This window comes from Ictidomys tridecemlineatus, chromosome 2 (genome assembly GCF_052094955.1).
Source record: "Ictidomys tridecemlineatus isolate mIctTri1 chromosome 2, mIctTri1.hap1, whole genome shotgun sequence".
Lineage (NCBI taxonomy): Eukaryota > Metazoa > Chordata > Mammalia > Rodentia > Sciuridae > Ictidomys > Ictidomys tridecemlineatus.
In genome coordinates this window covers 190730598-190743759 of record NC_135478.1, presented here as the reverse complement: position 1 = coordinate 190743759, position 13162 = coordinate 190730598, and the positions used below count along the sequence as shown (strand labels likewise).

The 13162-nt window shown below is 35.2% G+C and overlaps 1 protein-coding gene across 11 annotated transcripts in view; it reads left to right on the top strand.

Moving 5' to 3' along the window:
* Nucleotides 1-13162, top strand: part of Foxp2 (forkhead box P2) — a 542292-nt gene that overhangs the window by 409807 nt on the left and 119323 nt on the right. For 7 of the 11 annotated variants that reach the window (XM_040291576.2, XM_040291575.2, XM_078040332.1 and 4 more), the window contains one exon: nucleotides 12013-12087. The exons of the other annotated variants lie outside the window; for them this stretch is intronic. In XM_040291576.2, coding sequence (XP_040147510.1) covers nucleotides 12013-12087 — 75 coding nt within the window. The remainder of the gene's footprint in view (nucleotides 1-12012; nucleotides 12088-13162) is intronic. 11 annotated transcript variants of the gene reach the window in all.

Sequence of the window (13162 nt, the reverse complement as noted above, 5' to 3'; positions counted from 1 at the left end):
ATATTACTATGCTGTTTTATTCTGCGCATTAAAGTATTTTCACTTGTATTTTTTGTGGTGATTTTATTTTTTCAACTCCTCATTTTAATAGATAAACAAAGTTTTGCATTTAAGTTAAAAGTAGTTTTTGCTTTAAAAAATACGCAATGCCTACCTTAAATCTTTGGACTCACACACTGTATTCATAAATTCTCAAGCAAAGAGTCAAGGTGAAAAATCCCAGGTTGATGTGGCTCACAGTATCTTGATTTAAAATATACAGAATATATACTTACTCAAAGATTGGAAGAACTTATAATATGTTATGCCAGCCATCCTGAAAGCCATTTCAATAGATTCTGTACCCTGGTATTTGTTTTAGAAATAATTGCATGCAAATGTGATTTAACATCTGTACTATGTCTCTTAATCCTAACCAGGCATTTTCCATTAGATGCAGTCTGAAAATCACATTAAGAAAAATATATCAGCTGTGAAATTATATTCTGAATGCCCCAAATTGCAAAGGAAGGGACAATATCCAGTTAAATTTACTTCAGTGTCCTCTTTTCTGAACCCCAAATTTTAAATATTTGTTTTACTTCCCTTTCTTGGTAACTTATAAACTGAGCTGAGGTAATCTGTTTTCCAAATGTTCTTATTTAGTTCACAAAACTTTCTTGAAAATTAGTATATATTCTTATGTTATTACCTTACCATGTGCTTGGTAGTAGAAAATTTAAAATTTTATTTTTGTCCCTCTAATAGACAAACAATTCAAATTAAATTTTAGTACTCTCTGTTCTCAAAAGCAGAATTCTCCAAGAATTTTGATACTGAACTGACCTCATACCTTAATATATTTAATAATTTAAATTATTCCTTGGAATACTTAGGAGATTTGGGGAAGAATATTAAGGAATAAAACTTACGTAAGTCCATGGTAAAGCGACTGAACAGAAGAAAGGGGGAAGTGTGAAGGGAAACAGTTGTTTCTTGCCTCCTTGAAGATTTCTATGGATATCCGTGTCACTCTGCCCTGGGCACAGCTGCTTCTTCAGGATGACACTAACAGGACTTAAAATACATCAGAAATGTTTTTATGTATTCAGCCGTTCAGTTATCCCTAAAGAGAAAAGGCAGGTGGTGCACGTATTTAATAATGAGAAAGTAGAAGCACAGAAAGGCCACTTGGCTATACATGGAGTTCTTGAAGGCCTGACTTCTCTCTTCCTGACTCCATCCCTGCCACTCTCCACTGGAACTCTTTCTCTGACCCTGCAGGACTGAGTAAGGGTCTCTGACTGCTTCAAGGAAACATACCTCCAAGCTTTCACATAGACCTCTAATTCTGTCCTGACATTCTCCACTCTACCCACCCCACCCCCATTTGTGTACTGCTTTTTTGTCCACTTCTTCTCACATGGCGTCAGAACAGCCTTTTTTTGTTTCTCATCTGCTACACAAGTACTCCATCTCTATTCTAATACCTGAACATACATCTGTAAATTGTATTATACCCATCACTAGCAGTTTGTCCTCCCAATTTATCCATACATTCTTAGGGTTAGTGACTCCTCCTTGACTTTGAATCTCAGTTCTTCATCAAATGAAAGGTGATGTGTAGTACCCACAGAAACAAGATGGCAATAGATACACCTGTCTATTTTATCTATTCAATAATTATTGTATATTTAAACTTTTTGTCTCCTACTCTCCAGATGTTTATAACAAGAATTTCAGCTTCCTATTTTTTAATTTGTTTTAATTAGTTCCACATGACAGTACAATGATCTTGACATATCATACATTTGAATCAAATAGGGTATAATTTCTCTTTTTTCTGAGTGTACAGGTTGCAGGATCACGTTGGTCATACAGTCACGTATATACATACAGCAATACTAGTGTCTATTTTATTTATTATATTTTTATATCTTATGTTTATTTATTTATTTATTTGGAAGAGCTGAAAAATATTCTCTTAAACAAAGCAAACACACATACAACAAATAAGCAAAAACACAATAGTACACCAGGGCTGTGCAAGAATATCTCATGCCAGAATTGTCTGTGGACGGCTCCCTTCACTCCCCTCCAGAATATAATCACTGCATCACTTGTGGCAGCACTAAGCGCATCCTTTGTTTTCGCTGACTTTAGAAACAAGAAAGATACTTGATTACCATCCCTGGAGATTCCTGTTGTCTCTGTAGTTGGTGAACAGGTGTAGGTCTTTCCTCCCCCCAGATAAGCAGCCAGGTCAGCTGCCCCCTCCTTGAGTTCAGCCTTACCTGTGGAGACAGCCTGGCTCTCTGGGTGAGAGGTGTCCATGTCCTTTCTATTCTTGGCTCCTCTGCTGAGATTTCTAACAAGGGTGCCAATTAGTGCCAGTTATGATGGCAGCTTTCTGAAGTGAATAAGAAGGGATTGACTAAAAACAGGGTGAAAGATCTGACTCTGACACTGTTACATTCTGTAATCTTTGTTAATTCCTCAACAATTTTAAGATCCTTTTTAAAAATCTCATTTTAAAAATATTTTAAGTATGTCAATTTGTTTGATTAATATGCAAATACTTTAAAATCTGAAGTCCTCAAGATACCTCTGATGTCTGCATTGGGATCAAAGCTATCCCTATACTTTTTATTGTTGTTGTTTATGTAGCCTTTTTTTTTTCTTAAAAAAGAAAACTATCTCTGTGTTTGTATATGATTGTGTATTTGTGTGTGCACATGTCTTTATATGGTACGTGGGATTGAACCCAAAGCTCTCTACCATGCATATATATCCACTGAACTCTTTACTTTTTAAATTTGAGACACAATCTTGCTGAGTTGCCTCAAACTTACAATCCTCCTGCTTCAGTCTTGGTAGTAGTTTAGATTACAGGTGTGTGCCATAGTGCTAACAAAGTGATTTTCTTCTAAAAGAAATTTACAATCTATTGAATAAGCAAAAGTGATTGAGTAAATAATCTTAAATTATAACACAATTTAAAAATGTTAATGTCCATCAATAAAAATGTTAATTGTGCCAGTGTTGATAATTTGTATTTAAACTGTTTTGTTTTTGTCATTACATCCATACCAAGTTGTGTTTTTAGAGTCTGACTATTCAAGCTGACATTTTAAGTATTCATAAAACTGAGATTATATCATTCTGTGACTATATCACTTAAATTTGCAAGCAGTGGCAGATTCTAACTTTCATGCTTATCTTCAGTGTATTCCATAAAAATGGATTGTAATAAAATATTTGCTCCAAAACTCATTTTAAAAGATGTTGCTTTATTCTAATTTGATTGAACTATATTAACAAATTGATTGAACTATATTAACATCACCTAGTTAGTGTATTTGGGTTTCAAATCACAGAAGTGGGCATATGACTTAAAAAAGTGGATACTATTCAAATCACAGAAATGGGCATATGACTTTTAAAAAGTGGATATTATTCAGTGGATACAGGGTTGTTTACAAAATACAAGGGAAAATTAAACAAAAGCCGAGTCTCAGAAAGGACAGCAAGCAGAGCAGGAGTCTTGGAATCACAGACACTGGACTGGATGAGGAAATCTAGTTCCTGCAAGAGGGAGTCTGATTATTTTGCCTTGTGTCACCCACTCACCCTCTAGAGAGTCCAGCAGTGTATATGTGATGAGGTGCAGGATGAGGATAGTCTCCAAAGGAAAGCATTGGTATCAAAGAGAGGAATAGAAAGTGAGTAGGTAAAATCCTCTGTTGTAACATTGAGCTGGTTTGCAGCAAATGTGTAGTCTGATTTTGACATTTTTCCTCTTAAAAATTTTAATTTTTTTTTAACACCAAGGAAACTAGAAACAACGGAGAACTATAAGGAAATAGCTTAACATAACAAATGGGTTCGTGAAGATTCATGGCTTTATGAAATTCTACCTCCATCTATGAAATGTATCAATATAATTAAAATTTCAATTTAAATAAATACAGTATTAACTTTATTTTTATTTGCATAATTACTTTCTTAAGTAAATAGTAATCAGTTTTGGAAATTTGGATTTTCATGTTAGCTTTTTTTTCTTTTTTTTAACCATTGAATGGTACCAGTTTGGTTTGTGATTTACAAAGCAAAAGAAAATATGCTGTTTTTAAAAGTATGCACTGATCTGTGTAGAAAGTGAACATAAAATCACAAACTTTCATAGAACCAGTTGGCCACAATATTAGCTTGGACCTGTTCTTTAAAGTCATTTTGAGTTGGTGAACCTAAGGAATCCCCATTCTGATAATAACTAGTCTTCTGTCTGGATTCCCACCCACTCTTTACTACCACTTCTACCACTTGGACATCTTACTGATCCAGTTGCATTCTCTGGTTGATGATGATATCAGACACACACACACTATTCTGTATCTCCCTCTCTGACCCTGCTACAGTACTTGCTCTTATGTTTTCCAAATTGTTGCTTTTCTTACTCCTGCTTCCAAGGAAGCTACTGAATTTTCCAGTGAAACTATTATGGCATTATGTAAAAATGTGGATGTGTAACCGACGTGATTCTACAATCTTTGTAATGTTTTGAATAACCAATAAAAAAAAAAAAAGAAAAATGGAAAACCACACTATCAGACCATGTTGACTGTGATTTGGGCTTAGCCTCCTTCACTATTTAGCAGTTTGTTTTGCTGGTCCCAAAACACCTTCCTCTACCTCTCCAGCTTTCACTGTGTCCTTGTAGCTTCTACCTCACAGTTCTCAGTTAGTTGCCTCCTACTTGAAAATATAGAGACCACCAGACAGGAACTCCCTCTGTCTTTCTTGTGTTTTCTCCTAAAACTGAGAAGAGAAGCATTACTTTTCTTTTTTTTTTTTTTTAAGAGAAAGAGAATTTTTAAACATTTATTTTTCAGTTTTCAGTGGACACAACATCTTTATTTTATTTTTATGTGGTGCTGAGGATCAAACCCAGCACCCTGTGCATGCCAGGCGAGCGTGTTACCACCTGAGCCACATCCCCAGCCCCAGAGAGGCATTTCTAATCATGCCCTTTTGCCTATCGATAGCATCTTCTCTACCTACCCCTGCTCACCTCTCTCAGTTTGTTGTCCTGTCAGCTGCACATTTGCATTTCTGTACCTTCAAAGAGTCCAATCTTTAAAAACAAAAACACTCATGAAAGAAGATCACAAGTCCTTTTCCTTTGCTTCCTTACTAAACTTTGGACACCTTGTTTATACTTGAACTTCCATACTTCTTAAGTATATAGCTATGGTTTTGATGTGAGGTGTTCTCCAAAAACTCACATGTGAGACAATTTCCTTTCAGTCACAGCAGTGAAAAAGCTGACTAAAACATATATTGGGGTTCCGTTTCTGGCCTTCCTAACCTTCTGGAATAGTTCTGTTGACTATCACTGACAAACTCAGAGAGTTGCATTCAATTCTTATCCTTCTGGGCCCTTTCAAAATATTTGGGCTTTTTGGTGATATTCCTCTGGCCATTCCTTTCTCTGTCCTTTGTTGGCTTTTCTCATCTCTGCCCATAATGTTTTCTGTCTAACCTATTTAGTGGTGCTAAACTCTGGCTGCACATTATCATTACTTGGGGTGCTTATTTAAAAAAAAAAATGCTCATCTCTCTGCAGATCCGGGGAGGCGGAGCCAACCTCAGCACAAATAGAGCTCCCTGGGAATGCGGAGCCCCACTGCAAGCCTAGAACTATTACTTCAGATGATCTTGCCCTCTGAAATTTTCTACTCACTGTAGCATCATCACCTTATAAGTGGAGATTCGCAAGTCACCATGTTGCCTCAGCTCCTGAACTTTAGGCCTGAGTACTCAATGGTCAGCTAGAAACAGCTACCTGGATGTCCCGCCCTCAGCACTAATTTGGTATTTTCTAATGAAGTGCATTCTCTCCCATTCCTTCCACATTTTCCCTACATCCTTTAACCTAATAGGGTTATCAGTCCACTCTTACTGTCCCTTATTCTTCATGCCTCACTCAGTCACTCAGGTAGTTCTCAAATCCTCTAAAATTAGCCTTTTCTCATATTGAGGGTCCTCTCATTCCACCAATACTGCTTTGACTCATGCCATAAGCAACTGTCTGGGGAATCTGTAGGCTGACAGCCAGTAGCAGTCAGAACTCACATCTTCATGCTTTCCACTTAAGTCCAGCAAATCCCTTTCAATCATGACATATCAGAAATCCACTGACTGATGAGCAGAACTCTTTGTGGTCCTGCTCCTTCCAGCTTTATCCCATGTCAGCCCTCCCTATCTCTTCCCTCTCCTACCATACCAGAGCCATCACATTTCTTGGGTGTTATCGTAAACCCCTTGGATTCTCCCTGTCTTCCTTATCACTTTGAAAACCAAACCTCAATATAATTGATTTCTTTTCTAATCCCTTTTATATATTTGTGCAAGTACATCTTATTCTGAGAAGGCTATTTTAGATTTTTCTGAATTGCCAAAGGTTTTGAGGATGCAAAACCAAAAAACAAAACAAAACAAAAAAACCAACCAAACAAAAAAAAAAGCAGTCCCTGAAAATGGCACTTATTTTCTTGTATCCCAATTTACAAGTCATTTTTCCCCATTCTCTGGAGGCAGAGACAATCTTTATTCCCTTTTATATCCACATGGCTAATATAGGTTATAGCACATAGTAGCTCTGGAAAATGTTGACTGACTGAAAAATAGACTAAAAGAATAAAAATTCCCCTGTCAAGCAAATATCCTGAATAAAGTACAAAATAAGAACAGAGATGCTATAAGATACAGTTGCCAAGATGCTTGTTAACTGCATATCCCTGGACCCTATCCCAGATATTCTGAATCTGAATTTCTAGGAATGTAACTCTGTATCTTTAGTCATAGAAGTTACTTATGGCATGAGTCAAAGCAGTAGTGGTGGAATGAGAGGACATTCAATATGAGAAAAGGCTAACTTTAGAGGATTTGAGAACTACCTGAGTGACTGAGTGAGGCATGAAGAATAAAGGAAAGTAAGAGTGGACTGATATCCCTAGTAGGTTAAAGGATGCAGGGAATGTAACTAGGAATGTAACTCTGTATCTTCAGTCATAGAAGTTTTGCCAGGTGCGGTGCATGCCTGTAATCCTAACAACTCTAGAAGCTGAGGAAGAAGGATGGCAAGTTCAAAGCCAGCCTCAGCAGTTTACCAAGGCCTTAAGCATCTCAGTGAGACTCTGTCTCTAAATAAATTACATAGAATGGCTGCGGATGTAGCTTAGTGGTGAAGTGCTCCTGTGTTCAATCTCTTGTACCAAAAAAAAAAAAAAAAAGTTTGCTTAAGTTTGAGAACCTGTACAATAGAATATATGCTACACATTGGCCTTTACATAAAAACATACATACATATATAAATAAGTAAAAGCATGCCTTGTAACAAATAATTTCTACTGCCTGGACCTTATTTTCCTCCTCTGAAAATGATTCTTTAATAGCTGCATCATATTCTTCTCTGTCTTATAAAGGTTTTGGAGTCTGTCTGTGCCTCAGAACAAAGTAAGACAAGACTAACTCCTTCAAAATGAAGAGTGACAATGCTTTGGATATGTGCCCATATTGATTTGGTTCTCTGGGGTACAGGGTCCCTGCTTCTTGTTGACTGACTCCAAACAATATACCAAACCATTCTGATCCACTTGGCTTATGAAATACTCACTGATGTTTTCCAGACATCAGTCTCTTTTGTTCACCTCCTCTGTCAGACCTAGGCAGTTTTAATGTTTTTCAGAGATGGGCTGGGGAAGGATGAAGTAGTGTGGTTTTGCAAAGCCAACATGTGTCATCCTGTTATGACCCCAGGGCCATAATGTCTCTGGGGATGATATCCATCAGATATGATGAATAGTCTAAAACAGACAACCAAATCAACAAACAAAGCAGTTGGAGTGAAGAAAGGCCAATCAGCCATTTATTTTGCTGCAGTTTAAAGTTTCATTTGTTTCATATCAATTTTTTCTTATTTTTTGTACCTTCAGAATGGAAGGTAATCTGCCATTCAGATAAAATTTTAAGACAAATATTTTACTCATTTGTGAAAGAAAAAATTGAGTACTCAGCCAACCAAAAAAGTGAATTATAACTTAAAACATTTTCATTGGCAAGGAAAGGTCAATATATAAAATTCCCATTGTTCAATAAAAATATACCTTTTTCAACTTTGCAAAATATATTCTTTTTTTTCTTACAATTCATTATGCTTTGCAACTGGAAGCAAACATACCCACCCTTGTGAGCTTCTTGATTTATTCATTACTGTAGAAATGGCTCTGATTTGGATTATGAAGTCTACTGTAGACTGAAAATTATTTAAGTACAGATACAATGTCTTGGGCATTTTTTACAGCCTGTACAGTATGTTGTAATTTTTTTATAGAGTAGGAATTCATTAATCTTTATTTGAAAAAAAATAAATGCTTCCCTAAAGAAGCAATGATAGATTATAAATATTAAGTAGATAACTAATAAATATTAAGCTAAGGGGTGACTGCACTATTCCAAGTACTTTACAATTCTGTGTATTTAATACTGTGATGGTGTTGTTTGTCATTCCCCTTGTAAAGAGATTGGCCAAGAGAAGCTAAGTATCTTGGTCAAGGTCATACCACTAGTAAGCATTGAGTCAAGAACTGAACCCCGACAGACTGTCTCCAGAGCCAATATTCTTATTTTCAACACTGCATGGCTTACTCTTTATTGTTTTAACAGAAAATCAAAATGATCCATCTTTAACTGAAAAATAGATTCCTTCTGAAGTTGATGTTGAAAGCCTATTTCAGTACATTGCCCTGGCCTTCTCACTATTAAAAGGTTCTTTGGTGCTTATTTGAAACAGATGCAAACACTTAAAACATCCATTTGCATTGTGTTTCCCTGTGATTTGCTGGACCATGTCAGGTTGCCTTCAGGAGACTCATTTCTAAGTGACTGACTTCATTAGTCTTGCTGCTCCTTTACAAACCTGCAGCTTCTTGGGTCTGTTAAAGCTGGTTGGTCAGAGGTTTATTAGCATCTTGTGCCAACATTCTGTCTCTGTCTGTTTTAGAAAGATTTAGGCAGTTATGAGAAGAAACTGGGTGGGTTTTTCAAAGCACAATTTTTTTTTTAACCAAACCTGTTGGCAAGACACAATGACGGGCTAATGGTTGTGCAAAGTTTATTTTCACGTACTTCTAACTCCAGGAATTATTCATTGGGAATTACTTAAAAGCCTTTGCCTTCCAAATGTGCTGCTTTTCTTCTAAGTTATTGTTCTTCAGGAAACTTAAGATTCAGTTGAACTTCCTTTTTCACTATTTTGGTTTTTTACTCTTTGTTTTTATTGCTTGCTCAACTCTTGTGATTGTTTAACTGTTGTATCTATAATTTTTCATGCAAAATGATAAGGACAGGAAAATGTCACCATGAGCCCACAGTATGGGCAGGTCTATGTCTCTCGTCCCTAAGGATAGATTAATGACAATATCATTTTAATGTGCTTTATTTCTCTTTCTAGTAATAAGAATGATTTGGCATGAGTGTTTTGGTTAATCACAGTTTCTGATTAATAAAAATAAGACTTGTCACGGGGTTTTGGAGAATCAAAAAATAATGAAAATATACTTTGCACCAATCAAAACATAATATAATCTCTTTTTTCATGATTCAGAATGTCCTTCAGAATCTTGCTTCTTGTGATGGTTATCACCATGTTCATCGGTTAAAATTATATTTGGGAAATGTTTGAGGAAACAATTAAAGAAGATATGTTTGGATTATACTTAGATTTACTGAAATTATGTTTCTGAGTCATTTGAGCTAAGAATAGGGAGTGTTCTCTTTCACAGTGAAGCCTTAGGCTATTCTATTCCAGAGCTCCAAAACTGTAGAAGAAAGCTAGAGAAAAACCTCCTGACTATAATGAAATCCTTCTGGTACTTTGGCACCTATATCCTTTAAATGGTAATTATACCCTCTAATTTTATCATATGTTTTGTGTATCTTTATCATTGTACGTTATCTTGAAATCTGGTCATGTAGTACTCAAGGGGTGAGACTGACTCTCCCTGTATCTTCCCTTCTCACCTATTACAAAGGCAAATATCAGTATCTCAATATGTTTTCATTTCTGAGACACAGATTATAATATTGTTTTTAATTTGGATGCTCTTAAAAGAGTTTAGAGTCATGTGGCTTATTTTATAGAACTTAATTTTCAACATCCAGTATAAATAGTGTGAGTGGCTTTTTTTCCTGTGACAGTCACCTATTTTGGGGTTTTATGTTGATGAGTGTCAATCCGAGGCATGTTGTTGTTGTTGTTTCTGTTTATTGTGTGGCATGGAGTAACATTTCATTTCTGAGGATGCTTATGACCTTGTTAAATAGCAGTCCAAAATTTGTGTAGCTTGTTTTGATTTTAACCAAAGTTACAGCTGCCTAGCTGTAAAGCAGTCAGTTTCTCTTATTATGACTAGTTCTTCAACTTGTACTGTTTTAAATTGCCTGCAATTAGCATATTTCAACCTTATTTTTAGGTTTAAATTGCAGTGTGAGAGTGTACTCTCCTCTTAGCTAATTAGTGCTATCAAGGAACAGTAGGTTACCTCATTAGTACCATGTGCATTTAATTAAAGAAGAGAAAATTGGAGTTAACCTCATAGTTAATATTTTCACAGAGTGCTACAATGCCAACACCTTCAATTGGAGTCACACCCCTGTGTATCTAATTATGCACTGGTGCCAAATAAGGTTAGCAAGGGTACTACAAGGCTGTTGACAAAATAATTTAGATGAAAATGTGTTTGTTGGATTCTGACAGTAAAATATAACTTGAACATTTCCCCCCAGTCCCTATCTGCCAGCATCAGGTGACATACTTCTTCACAAGAAAGAGAAGGAAGGGGATATTTTGGAAGCCATTTTTCCTGTCTGAATTAATGTTGCTCTTATCTTGAAGAAAACGGCATATAGTCATGTAAAGCATATACAATCCGTTTCTTAAACAGAGCCCCTGAACTTCAGAGATGTATTTGAAAAGAATTATTTATAAGATGTAATATTTACATGTATCAAACCACTACAAATACTCCCTGACACCCGTACCACGTCCCCCCTTGCTTTTCTTCTTTTCTGGTATAGTTATAATTTCCCTTGTGTATCTTGTGAATGGGGATCATCCTTTCATATCATACATGAAGTCTAAGGATGTGTTGTCACATGATCTATTCAAATGCAGTGTAATCCTTTTGCCCTTCAGACAAAATCTTTGAAATGTCTAATGCTACTTAGGTAAAAAATGACATTCCATGTCATTTATCAATAAATAATCACTTTTCTTTTACAGATAAAAATGCAAACTATACATTTGAGTATATAGAGTAGTTCTCAATGCAAATGGCAAAATTCAACAGGTTTTAACAGATATTATGGAGTAGAGCTCTATAGTCTTAAGTCTATTTAAATGGCAAAAATTGTGATACAATAATGCAAAGCCCAGATAATTTACTGAATGAAATTATTGGGATTATTCTCAAATTTCATGGCAAGGAAGGTTTGCATTCATTGGTATTGGTTATAATTGACTAAAAGTCAGAGGATAGCTTTTTCAAAATTATATGGAGATAATTAAGTTTTAATAACAAATAGCATCCCATACTCTAAAATCACAGTTCCATTTAAATCTATAGGAGTATTTATGAGTATTGGCTATAATTTCAATTTAGAAGTGGGAACTGAGTTTCCTAAAGCAGCATCACAATAGATAATCAGTGAATTTGGGAGTCCTTGGTTAATTCATTATGATTCAACTAGTAAACTTCACATTGTCAAATGATTTCTATTTTTAAAATCTGTGCTAGTATTAACTGTGAGGAAAAGATGGGCTAGTCTTTCTTATGTTGATCTACCATGAGAATAATTCCCAAAAATGATTTTTAAAAATGATAATGTACATTATTAGCATAAGCCTTAAGACTGAAAATTTAAAAAAAATAAATTAAGAAGCCAACTCCTGATTCTCTTTGTTTAATCTAGGAATTGCTTCCAGAAACAAAATTATGTGTCTGTGGCCACTCTTCTGGTGATGGGCATCCTCACAACACATTTGCAGTAAGTTATATTGGGCAACTAGAAATTCAGCTACTAAACACAAGGCCATGGACCCAATCCCATTAAACATAATCTCTGATTTTCTATAGTCAGTCCCTTCTATGGGTGCATATATAATCAAGAGATGGCTAATGTTAAGATACAGATGTAATTAATTGGTTTTCTGTTACTTCTTGTGTTCTCATTTCAATTATGTTTCATCAAATATACACTTCACAGTTTCTGTGAGTTGATGACATTAAAGTTCACCTTAATTATATAAAGTCTGTAGCACTGACACACTTTTCTTGAACTTTTAAGAATAATTTGATGAAAGTACTGAGATGCATAAAATAAATGAGTACAGATTATAATTGATCCAGCAGATATTTTAAGAAAGAGTTGTTGTTTCTTACTCTGCAAGTTGCATATACATATGCCAGAGTGTGTGTGTGTGTGTGTGTGTGTGTGTGTATTCTGCCACTAGAATGAATCTTGTCTCTTTGAACTATAATATTCGATGAAAATTGCTTTTGTGACCCAATTTATATACCTGTTAGCCTTGGAAATGAACAATAATCCTAAAGTGTTCATTCAAGAATTTTTAAATAGAGCAACTTCAGGCTTCTATTTGTCATGAATACTGCCCATATTCACAAGAAATCTCTAAATATATATACTCATATATCTTAACATATAGAATTTTTAATTATTTTCATATGAGTTGATGTACTTATTTTGCTTCAAGAAAATAGAGGACTCCTGAATTTACTCTTTCAAAATTTATATTTTACTACCCTATGCATAATGTTTCTTAATTGTAATTGATAGAATACGAAACAATTGAGTCTTCTAAACAAGTGTTCTTCAGAAATGGTAAAAAAATATCTAACTCCATAGTTTCAAAAAAGATATTTCTTCATTAAAAGTAGTATCAGATTGATGTGGCATGTGGAAAATATGAAACTTTTAAAACAACAGTGAGGGTAGAGAATTGGTAGTAAATTTTGTATATGGCAGTTATGTTATGATCTGAAATCATCTGGTTTGGGGTCTTACTCATTTTAATCCTCAAGTGTTTAGCCCTCCTGAGCTT